Source organism: Hibiscus syriacus, unplaced genomic scaffold (genome assembly GCF_006381635.1).
Source record: "Hibiscus syriacus cultivar Baekdansim isolate YM2019G1 unplaced genomic scaffold, ASM638163v2 tig00112888_pilon, whole genome shotgun sequence".
NCBI lineage: Eukaryota > Viridiplantae > Streptophyta > Magnoliopsida > Malvales > Malvaceae > Hibiscus > Hibiscus syriacus.
In genome coordinates, this window is record NW_024063415.1 from 1,259,845 (window position 1) to 1,271,192 (window position 11,348).

At 34.3% G+C, this 11,348-nt stretch overlaps 1 protein-coding gene and 1 long non-coding RNA gene across 2 annotated transcripts; both read right to left on the bottom strand.

The window, feature by feature from the left end:
- Positions 1-206: 206 nt before the first annotated feature.
- Positions 207-557, bottom strand: LOC120184415. Its single transcript, XR_005522013.1, has 2 exons — positions 426-557; positions 207-317 (listed from the first exon to the last, which is right to left on the bottom strand). It is a non-coding gene; the product is annotated as an uncharacterized LOC120184415 (long non-coding RNA).
- Positions 558-6,136: 5,579 nt separating this feature from the next.
- On the bottom strand, positions 6,137-9,674 carry LOC120184423 (scarecrow-like protein 34). The gene is made up of 3 exons (XM_039188894.1): positions 9,581-9,674; positions 6,538-8,995; positions 6,137-6,338 (listed from the first exon to the last, which is right to left on the bottom strand). The coding sequence occupies exon 2, from the start codon at positions 8,976-8,978 to the stop codon at positions 6,606-6,608; it is 2,373 nt and encodes a 790-aa protein (XP_039044825.1). The 5' UTR covers positions 8,979-8,995; positions 9,581-9,674; the 3' UTR covers positions 6,137-6,338; positions 6,538-6,605.
- Between the last annotated feature and the right edge of the window lie 1,674 nt (positions 9,675-11,348).

The following is an 11,348-nucleotide window of genomic DNA, read 5'->3' on the forward strand; positions in this document are numbered from 1 at the left end:
TAAACGCCAAACAAATTTTTTCATTAAAAATTATATAAGTAGATCCTATTACATTAACCAATATTATTTTATCAAATATATAAAGAGACATCACAACTTTTCACTCAATTTAAAAAATCCTTAAAGTGATACACCACATCCATGTTTCAAAGCCTTAAAGTGATCATTTTAAAAAAGAATATTCATGATAAATTTCAATACAAGGATACAGCTTTTGCATCACCGAGATCAGCATAAATGAATTGAAGCCTTCCGGGTTCTGGAAATAAGTCTTGTAGAACCTTGACGGCACCTATGTTTCCACGTGAAAGATTGTCCTACAAAAGAGGTAAATTCTTCCTTGAAAAATCCAGACCAATCATGCATAAGCTGTGAAAGATTACAAAAAAAGAATGATATTTCCGTATCCTAAACTACAAACATACCACAATAGTTACACGGTATGACTCCCTAAGAAGTCGTAAAGCAGTATGTGAACCAATATAGCCAGCACCACCAGTTACAAGAACATGAGTTACGCCTTCTTCGTGTTTGGAAAACTGAAAAGATAGAAGTCAATAAATGTCGGAAGTTGAAAATATACATAACTAAAAATGGCCATTGCTACGGAAACAACAGATGATGATATTAACCATATGCAAAGGGCAAATGGAACATCCATAATCAAGTGAACAGCTTGATTAAACTAAGCCAACAGCAAGCAATAATGAAGTCTTAACAAAAATGACATAGGGTCCTTCTATACTTATAGTTAGAACCAATGTTATTAAAACCGGACCGGACCAACCGGTTCGACCGGTTGAACCGTGAATCGGTGGCCTGTCCGGTCCGGTTAACTCCCAAAACCGGATTAGCACAAAACCGGTAAAGAACCGGAAGAATCGGTTGAAAACCGGGGTGAACCGGCTGAAAACCGGGAAAACCGGCTGAAAACCGGCAAAACCGGTTTGAACCGCCAGTTCACTTTTTTTCTTTAAAAAAAATTAAACCAAACAACGTCGTTTGTTCAACGAGCCGAGTCAGATTCGAATATTGCTGAGCTAGACTCGAACTCGAAAACTTTAAAAGTAAGCTCAACTCGACTCAAAAACTCACGAGCTAAAAATTATCAACTCGAAATATAATATTAAAACTTGAAATCGAAAAGGCTCGAACTCAAAAAAAAATTTAGAAGTTCGATTGAAGCCTAAAATTTGAGGTCAATTGAAGCCTAAAATTTGAGCTCAATTGAAGCGAAAGAATAGTTCGCTTTGTGCTCACCAAAAGGCTCCATGATTTTGAATGTCAAATTACCTCTACTATTTATAGAAGTAAGTTGGATGCTCTTCTATGTTTCTTAGCCATGTGGGATTGTTTTGTTCTCATATTTTCTCTTTAAACTTTTGGGATACTCTTCTATGTTTCTTAGCCATGTGAGATTGTTTTTTTTAAAACAATTAAACCAAATGACATCATTTGTTACGATTTTTTTAAACCCCAATTTTATTTTTTTGATTATAGTTATATAATTATATTTATTATTTAATATGTTTTACCTTAAATATTATGTTGTAGTTGATTTGAATCATTTTGTTTCACTTGATTTTATGGTTTTTCATTTATACATGTTATGACTTGTGATAGTTTTATACCTTTTAATATTGTAAACTTAAAAAAAGTGTTACATATATATTAATATTGTTTTGAATATTATGTAAAATTAAAAAAATATATTATTTTATATAAAATCCGGTTCAACCGCGGTTGAACCCGGTTGAACCAGTGAACCAATACCTTCACCGGTTCAATGTCCGGTCCGATTTTAAAAACATTAGTTAGAACCCCAGAAATATGTTCATGCATAAACTATGTAAAGTGAAAACAATAGCGAAGTTAAAATAATTGCTGATTAATGTTCAATTACCAAAGCTAAATAAATATCTGCGTGACAAACATTTGGAACAATCTTTTTATAACTGATGTTCTACAGAAAACAAATAGTTAGAACCATTATCAACCGCTCTTGTGCATTTTAAATTCAGCATTACAGAATTGCTCTTCCTTTTGGGGTCGTGATATTCCATGCCTACATGCAAACACAAACAACCATTGTAAATTCAGAGAACCTTTTCCCCATCTTTAAATCATTATAAAGAGAAAATAACCTCAGTGACCAAAAATCTCATATAATATACGATTTTAACCAACTTTTTCCGGATTTGCCAAAATGACCAACAAAATCGCAATGCGATCGCTAATTCGCAACGCGGTTTCCATTATCGCAAATCAGTTTCCAGATTCGCAACGTGATTATTACTATTGCAATGCGATTTTCCAATTTCGCGTTGCGATTTTCCCAATTCGCAATGCGAATAAGTAAATCGCAATGCGAATTTGGAAAATCTCAATGCGATACTGACTATCGCAACACTATAATATAAAATCGCAATGCGATACTGGCTATCGCAACGCGATAATACAAAATCGCAACGCGATACTGACTTTCGCAACGCGATACTGACTTGCGAATCTGGAAAATCGCAACGCGAAATTGGAAAATCGCATTGCGTTAATAATAATCGCGTTGCGAATCTGGAAACTGATTTGCGATAATGGAGATCGCGTTGCGAATTAGCGATCGCATTGCGATTTTGTTGGTCATTTTGGCAAATCCGGAAAAAATTGATTAAAATCGCATATTATATGGGATTTTTGGTCACTGATTATTTTCTCCATTATAAATGCATTAAGGTGCAACCAAGTCAACTCAACCATGTCTTAAACTGTAGACATAACAAAATACACTTTTTCTACACTCAGTAACAAATTGCTACAAAGATATTGAAAGTAAAGGGTAAACTGTAAATGAAATGAAGTTGTTTTCTTTTACTCACCTCCTTTTTCAAGATTTAAACTTTCTAAATGAAAACTGCATGAATAAGTCTCATGACAACGACATTAACAACAACAACTGTCGAAATCATAAATATAAATGAAGAGAAATTGGGTTGGAAATTTGGAATTGAAGAAGAGAGATGTTACCAGCAAAAGGCATAGATCTGGTAGACCTTTGCTGGCTTCTTCCTCTAGCAAAATTTAGCATCTGAAAAAAAAGCTTCCTAGAACTTGTCTTAAGCTGGCAACAACCTGAACTTACGCCTCAATTTCGGTAATCAACCAAACACCCTTACTCGGGAATGTTGTTCTGGCAAAACTGCAGCAAAAAGTAAAACAAAAACAACAATTTCTATCACATTTCTGAAATATTAAGAGATCCATAAACCAAAAGAAGAAAAAGGTTAAAAATATTCAATATATGGGCTCTCCACCTACTGAATAAAACAACAAAACCCACCGAAAATGACGATATGCAAAAATATTAATCCAAATAAAAACAGATAAATTGATAATCAATCATTTTATTCTCATTTTATTGATCATAAACAAACCCAGAGAGGAAAACCAAGTAAGGAACCCAAATGACCCATAAAAACAAGAAATGAAAAATACCCATCAACGGAGTTCGATCGTTCTCAAAAAGAGCAAGGGAATTAAAAGTCGTCATAAAAAGATAAATGAAGAAAAAAAAAACCCCAGCTTTAATGGAAGAACAACAAAGAAAAATGAATGGAATTTACCTGAAAATAGAAATCAAAGAACATAAACATGGGTTGAAGGTGGCCAAAAAAAATACCAAATGAAGAAATTGAGAGCCGATCTAATATCACATATATAATAAATACAAATGTACAAACAAAGATTTTTTTCAAGAATCTAGCACAATATGATATTTTAAAATTTATTTTTTAAAATTTTATTATAAAAAGCTTAATTTCTCTTCAATTATAAAAAAACTCTAAAGTACCTAAAATCCTTAAATCTTATTCTTAACCCGTCATCGCTGCTCTTTTCGGTCACAACCACCGCCTCCGACGTAGTCCCTACAATCCTTCTAGTCATATATTGTCGTAATTGTCATCGATCAGTCATTGAGATCACTTGGGATTACGATTTTTCATTCTGGAGTTCGCGGGATATAAAACATTGATCGACCATCGATCGATCACGATTTAATAGGAGGTTTTGGTCGTCTTGGGAGATGAGATCGGACGGAGCTTCGTCGAAGGCAAAAGACGACGACGGACGTAGGTTTAAGAGTTGAAACGAAGGTTTTCAATGTTTTGAGATTATTTCAAAAATGTTTATGTTTTTCTTTAAAACAATAAAATTTTATTTTTTTATTTTTTAATAAAAATTTTAAAAGCAACAAATTCGACACGTGTCACTTAAGGTAATATTAACGTCATTGACAACTCGAGCATCTAAATAGGTAACGTTTGTAACGTTTGTAACGTTTGACACCTAGACGAGTAAAAGAATAGTTTAAACACCTATTCGGTCTGAGCAATTAAAATGGAAATAATTTTTTTAAGAATCTCATCAATGTCAAGGAAAAGCATAGATTTGAGAACTCTTAGCGAGCAAATTTTATTAATTCACTTCATTAATTTTTATACATATATTGTTTATATAAAGCGGAGATGAGTACTTATATAAATTTAGGGATGTTAACAGTTCACGTTTGTCGTAACCGTCTTTCGGTTGGGCCCCGAAATTGGGCTTCGACTTGAAAAATGTGAATTGGAGTCGCCACCGATCATTTATTTAAAACAAATGGGTTGATCGGATACCATATTTCTTACCTGATCTGCATCTTTCCAAATATGTGTCAGGTTCGGGAGTCAGTTACTGTCAAGGAAGGATTAGCACCCTTGAACCGTTCTTTCGGTACTACGTAATTTCCAATTGTCTTTGATTAAGAAATTTGCAAGTTAAATTAAAAGGTAAAATTTGATCCGAATTACTTACCCTTAATGAGTTTACGAAAATACCCTTAAAAATAAGATTTTAAAAGAAAATAATAATAATAAAAGAAAGTAACAAAACTAAAGAGTAAACCAAAAAAATAAATGAAACCAATAATAATAAACATAAAATAATTTGATGAAAAAAAATAAAATTGAATAAAATAAAATAAATGAAGATAAAATATATATACAAAAAGAATAAAAAAGGTAAAATATTTTTTTTAAAAAAATAATAATAAGAGCAAAAAAACTAAAAATATAATGAAAATAAATAAATAGTATAAATAAAATATTAAAATATATATATATATATATAAATATAAAAATGTATGTATAATATAATAAAATACTAAATAATAATAATAATAATAAATAAATAAAAAATAAATATACATATAATATTAACTAAAAAAATAGTAATCATAGAAATATAAAATAAAATAAAGTAAGAATATATATATAACGTTAGGAAAATATAGTAAAAAAACATAGTAAATAAGTAAACTAGATAAAATAATAATAATATATATATATATATATAATAGGAAAATAATGTAATATAACGCAAAAAAAATTATAATAAATAAAATATAATTAAATATATATATATATATATATATATATAAATAGTAAGGGTTAAATTAAAATAAAAAATGAATTACAGGTCAAAATTAAAAGCCAATCGAAGAAAAAAAACGACAAAACACACGGATCCACACGACCCGTTTATAAAAATCCGAATAGTTTTTCAAAAACACAAGCCTTGGGGACTAGATCTACAAAAATAGATCTCGAAAACGCCCCCGTTCATCGGCCAAAAACATTTCTCTCAGTTTTCTTTCGAAATCAAAACACAGCAAGGGTAAGAAAAAATAACATGCAAAGGTATGAACTTTACCTTTCAAAATATAAATGCTTTGAAACATGACTACAAGTTGCTTATAATTTTTTGCTTGGTATTTCGTATATCCTCCTCCGAATGTGTTACAATAGTGAGTTAAAATGACTATTTATAATGCTTGTGGATCCTATCTTTAAAAGTTTAAATAATAGTAGAACTCTATCCTATTTTTAGGAGTTTGAATCATAACAAAATTCTATCCCATTTTTAAGAGTTTGAATCCTAGTAGGACGAAAAAGTGTGTTGACAACGTTATACGGATTTTTACGTGTTATTGAATACTTATAAAGGTTTCCACTTCCCACAAAAATCGACTTTCATAATCTAGTACTAATATTGGAGAAATTTGCAGTACATTCAAACTCATACATAATTTACAGACGACAAAACATCACAACAAGAAAGCTAGCAGGCAAATATGTTGTCTAAGGGGAAAAAAGAGCAGGATCATAGATATTTTGGCCCCATTATTCCACAGCATTATCACTTGCGATCGCTCAAGTTTAATGTACAGAACATATCTAGAAAATAGGGTATGCAACTGGAATCCTCTAACTCCATACGATTCTTCGGAAAGGAAGGGCACATCGCTGTTTGTAATCCGAACAAAAATGAAAGAAGCAAAGTCAGCTAATTAACTAAACAACTGAAAACTAGCACACTGCATTAAGTTCTCCTATCTATATAATCCAGAAGGCAAACAGGCCTGTATGTAAGTATGCCGGTTATGTGCACATGCATATCGAGAGAAAACGAGGCAGAAAATTTAATATTGTGAGGAAGGGTAACCTTTGTCAGTATTTTGAAGTCTATCATTGACCATCGTTCCTCGAAAAATATCATTGACCATATTCTGATCAGGACTGCTGTGCAGGTATCCAACAGGAGGTTGCATAAAGAATCCTGCCCTTCCATCCCTGCAACATCCAGTGATTGTGTTCATCAATTACAAAATCTTTGTGGTACCAAGCCTTCAATATTTTCCGAAGTAACTTCATTAGCTCCTGGTTCAATGGAAGTGGCTCCAACCCTGATCTTGTCATCCGAATCTGCCATTGCTTGTACGTCTCTGGCCTCTGCAACCTCGCAGGGCCCTCGCATGCTATAACATTCACTGCTTCCTGCCCGTAAAACTCACTCTCGAACATCAACCTTGCAGGCTCATCACGAGGTAATGTGTTATCAAACATATCGAATACAGCAGAAAGATGGAAGAGAGCTTCCCTGAATCTTGTAACAAAGAAGGGAGAGTTGTAAGATCCATTGATTATGGAGTGAACGAAAATGTCAGGGTTCATTTTCCGGATCAACTTTAGCACGGCATTCCTCGGACAGTCCACCTCAGCAGTCTCGTCAAGCAGATTCTCGAATCGAAAAAGAGAATTTACAGCAAGGAACTCATTGCTATTAATCTTGATGTCCTCTATACGAAGAGATTCCCAGTTTTGAGCTGCTATAGCCTTGTACTCAAATGGAACATTAAAGCGCTTGCAATAATTTGCTAAGCGACGACCTGTTGCCTCAATCCTTTCTGTTGGGCGGAAACCACGTTGGGGAAGCTCGATTCCAGTTATGCGTAGCTTAGGAGGCCCACCAGGTCTCTTCGAGAGATGTTGGATAAGAATAGGCCACTGGAAACCATACAGGATACCGAAATCTACAATATGAAGGGCACTTGCGCTCCCAGCCATGTGGTAAATCATTTTGTTTCCATACATAATTGGTAGCTTCTTAAACGGACAAGCACTAAGGTATCCTTTGTAAGACTTCAACATATCAGCAGCTGTTGACTTCTTGGAAGCTAGAGACGCATAAAAGTTTTGTATTACAGTTCCACTACCATCCAAGCGTGCCTCAAGGCCATTCGCAAAGACATGAGCCAACCTCTGAGTTCCATCACCGAGAGGAGTAGAGTTGTCTTTAATCTGCTTTAGTAGTTCGGCAGCAGTTCTATGATCATTGGAAGATATAGCCTGTGCACAGAGTATTAGAAGAGTCCTTAAGTCCACCGTTTCTTTCTTCCCTTGTTTTCTAGACCGAGTTTTCCTGACACCGGCTCCATTTGACTGTTCTTTCTGCTGCACGGCTTTAGTTTCTCCGCGCTGCACACTTTCATCATAAAAGCAACAGATAGGTTGACCTTCAGGATAGAGTAACACCTTATCAAACAAATCCGACAATTCGGTCTCTTCTGTATAAGTTGCGGATTGCTTGTTACTCCTCTCTTCTTTCGAATCCTCGAGATCCCGTTCATGATTTTTCCTACCCCTCAACCCCTCATGTGAGTGCTCCTGCTCTTCCTTTCCCACCTTGGCGACAGCATTTGGAGCCTTCCCCTTTTGCCCCATTGGAAATGTATTGCTTTCGAGATCAATAATCAGTTGATTACTACTCGGGAGGAATTTACTGGCTTCCTCGAACCCTCGTTGGAACTGCAAAACAGATTCCTTATCATTGAAGATGTTCTGAGCTAGAAGCTCGCTCACGGAAGATTTCATTGTCCCATCACCCGTGTTACTCAACCTATTAGTTGAGTTGACAGGAAATTGTAAACTCGGCTCTTGCAAAGTGCCCTGGAAATTGTAGTCACCACTAAGAGGAGTTTGTAACAACGTAGGCACCGGCTCTCGAACCTCACCAACTCCCTGATGATCGATATAATTACCAGTTCCATTACTGGTGGCAATAATAGCAGCATTCGAATGGCCATTAGTAGTACCAGAAAGATTACTTTCAGGACTCCCCAAATCTAGATTGAGCAAAACTTGCGGTTGGATAGTTTGAGGATATTGCTCACCAAGGACTTCATATAACGATTTCTCGGTATCTTTAAGAGCCAAATAGTCATTAAACATATGAGGCTCCTCCAAGTTCTCTTCCATGAGCATCTGGGTTATGTACTTGAGAACTGGATCAGTTGAGTCGCTGTCATCCGATGGCGACAAAGACTCCCCTTCCAGACTCCAGCCTGTGGATGTCGAGTTCGAGTTCCCATCGGTACTTATAGAATCCGGCTGAAGAAGAGCACCAGATCCAGGTTCAGAAGGCGCAACCGGAACATTCATACTCATATTCACAAAGTTAAGATCTGGAGAAGGGTCAATGAACTCGAATCCGATTGTTCCATTCGTGTACTGACCAGAACTGAGTTGAAATGTATCATCTAAATCCTCAACACTAAATCCGTTTATATAATCAGAGAATTCAGTGGATTTCGGCTCCATGGCCATCTAATACAAACTCAATCCTGCAAAAGTCCAAAAAAAAAAAAAAGAACATCAAACATGGGAAAAAATCTATCTATAATTGATGTATTGCAAGACAAGAGGAAACCGAGTTTGGCTATCCCACTAAATAAAGCTAAACCAAAAGGCCCAAAAAAAACCATGGAAATTGATAACATGTGAAATAAGCAATGTGTTCTCATAAACAATTGGTTCACGGGAACTACTAGCGAAATCCAAGGTACAAGGATATTAGATCTATTTAATTTGCTAGCCTATACATAGCTATAACGACTCTATGTCTGATACCCTATAAATATCCTTAAGCTTGCTCCGGCCGCGGTTATTCGCGCAAATCAAAAGAATTGAACGGTCAAATACCAACGAGATAATATAATTCTCATCAACACTATGCATTAAAGGAACAACCTTTCATGGTGATCCGAACACTAAAACCTTTAAAGATTCAAACTTTCGGATATTTAAACAAACAAGATGATCAAAGCTTGGAAACGGGAACAAATAACATAAAGAAACGATTCAAACAAAGGGAAACAACTACAAGAGAAAGACCTAATTCAAGAACAAGTAGTTAAGCACAAACGTACTAGAGGTATTTGCAGAACACTTTTCCGAAGAAGAAGAAGAAGAAGCTGGTGATCCTGAAGGGTAAAGCTGGCCTCTAAGATACAGAGGATTGTTTAAAAAGGCCTGTCGAAATTTCAACATAACATGAGAGACTTTGGGAAAAGTGATCAACCCATAATTTTAGCTAATTTTGATTGGTTAGTCAAAGGCATCTTCTTTTGGTGCATCCTATCTTTATCTTTTCTGATAAATCCAACTCAAGTAAATGTTTTCAAACAATGGCTTAATATACAAATAGCCCCTGAAATACGAGTATTTTATTAAAAACACCCTTTTGAATTTTATTTATGAAACTGCCACTCATTTGCCGTTATTTATAATAAAAATACTCAAACAAGTGAACAACACTCATTCGCCATTATTACCTCATAACTTATGGTCTTCAATTCATTATCAAGTCATCACTTTGGATGAAAAATGAGTGGGATGAAAATGAAAATGATGAAAAATATTAAAGGTTAAAATTAATAAAAAAAGTAATTTAAGGGCGAAAGGTAGCAATATGCACACTTCAAGGATGATTTTACAATTAAACCTTAAACAATTATTTTCTCACACCACAAATGCAACTGGTACAATATAACATTATTTATGAAGGATTTTAATAGATTAAATCTTGGTTTCATTTATTTATTATGGTAAAGTTTATAGACTTTAGATTGAAAAGAAGTGTTATTATGGTAAAGAAATGGAGTAGACTTGTTACCCAAGTAAAACCAGAAATTCCAAGATTCATTGCCAAAAGGGTGTTGTATCGGTCATAAATTTCACCCAGGAAAAAAAAAATCAAAGTAAGCCACCAACTCAACAAATAATAAATTTCAAAAGATAATTATATTTTAAAGGACAAATGATTCTTTTTCTTGCTGAATTAAATTTGACTGGAAAAAGCGTTGTACTGGATTTGGTACCTCTTTTTATTGCAATAAACAAAAATTTACCACAAAACAAACGCCTAAGCAACTTTCAGCAGCTAAAAGTTCCACCCAATCCTAGCTTTACAAATGTTTCATTTTTGTTTTCATAATAAATAATCAAATTTTATTATATTTTTTTATTTTTATTTTTTGTCTATCTAATGGTCATTTTTGTTTATTCTTCCTTTTTCTTAGAGTTTATTTCTTGTGCCGACGATTGATGGTCAAACCTCTTTTTATTATTTATATGATTCTTGATTGGAAAGAAAATTCAAATCAAAATAGTAAAGCCACCGGTTGGTTTCACAAAGCTTAGCTTGGATCGTGAATCTAGTCAAACTTCAAAACCACTGCAGCGATCGACGTAGTACAGTGAACTTTTGTGCAAGAAACTGAAAGAGAGAGGTGATGTTGGAGAACTTGTCATCATTATTACGTTGAACTCAAGTCTTTGGGATTGTTTCAAGGTTTTAGTTCAAATTCTTACGCTCCTTTTCAATGTCCTGGAATTCAACAATTCTAGAACCCTTCTTCAAGCAAACTCTGTAACTTTCTTGAATATTTGTTAGCCATGTAATTCCTCAAAATCAATTAATTCTGTTTACTTTTGTGACCAACAATTATGGTTACTTTGGAAACATGCTCTGTTTGATTGATCAGTTGCATAAAGTAAGTCCTTTAATTATTGGCGTTATTATACTTGAAAACTCCATTAATTGTTTTTTTTAACAATAACCCCCTTTAGAAAAAATGCCCCCAAACTACACAAGTAAGACTACTCACATCCTATCCGGCGTCTCGCATTTTATAA

Coding starts and splice junctions, on each gene's coding strand:
- LOC120184423 (XM_039188894.1), bottom strand. CDS start 8,978: ATGGCCATGGAGCCGAAATCCACTGAATTCTCTGATTATATAAACGGA.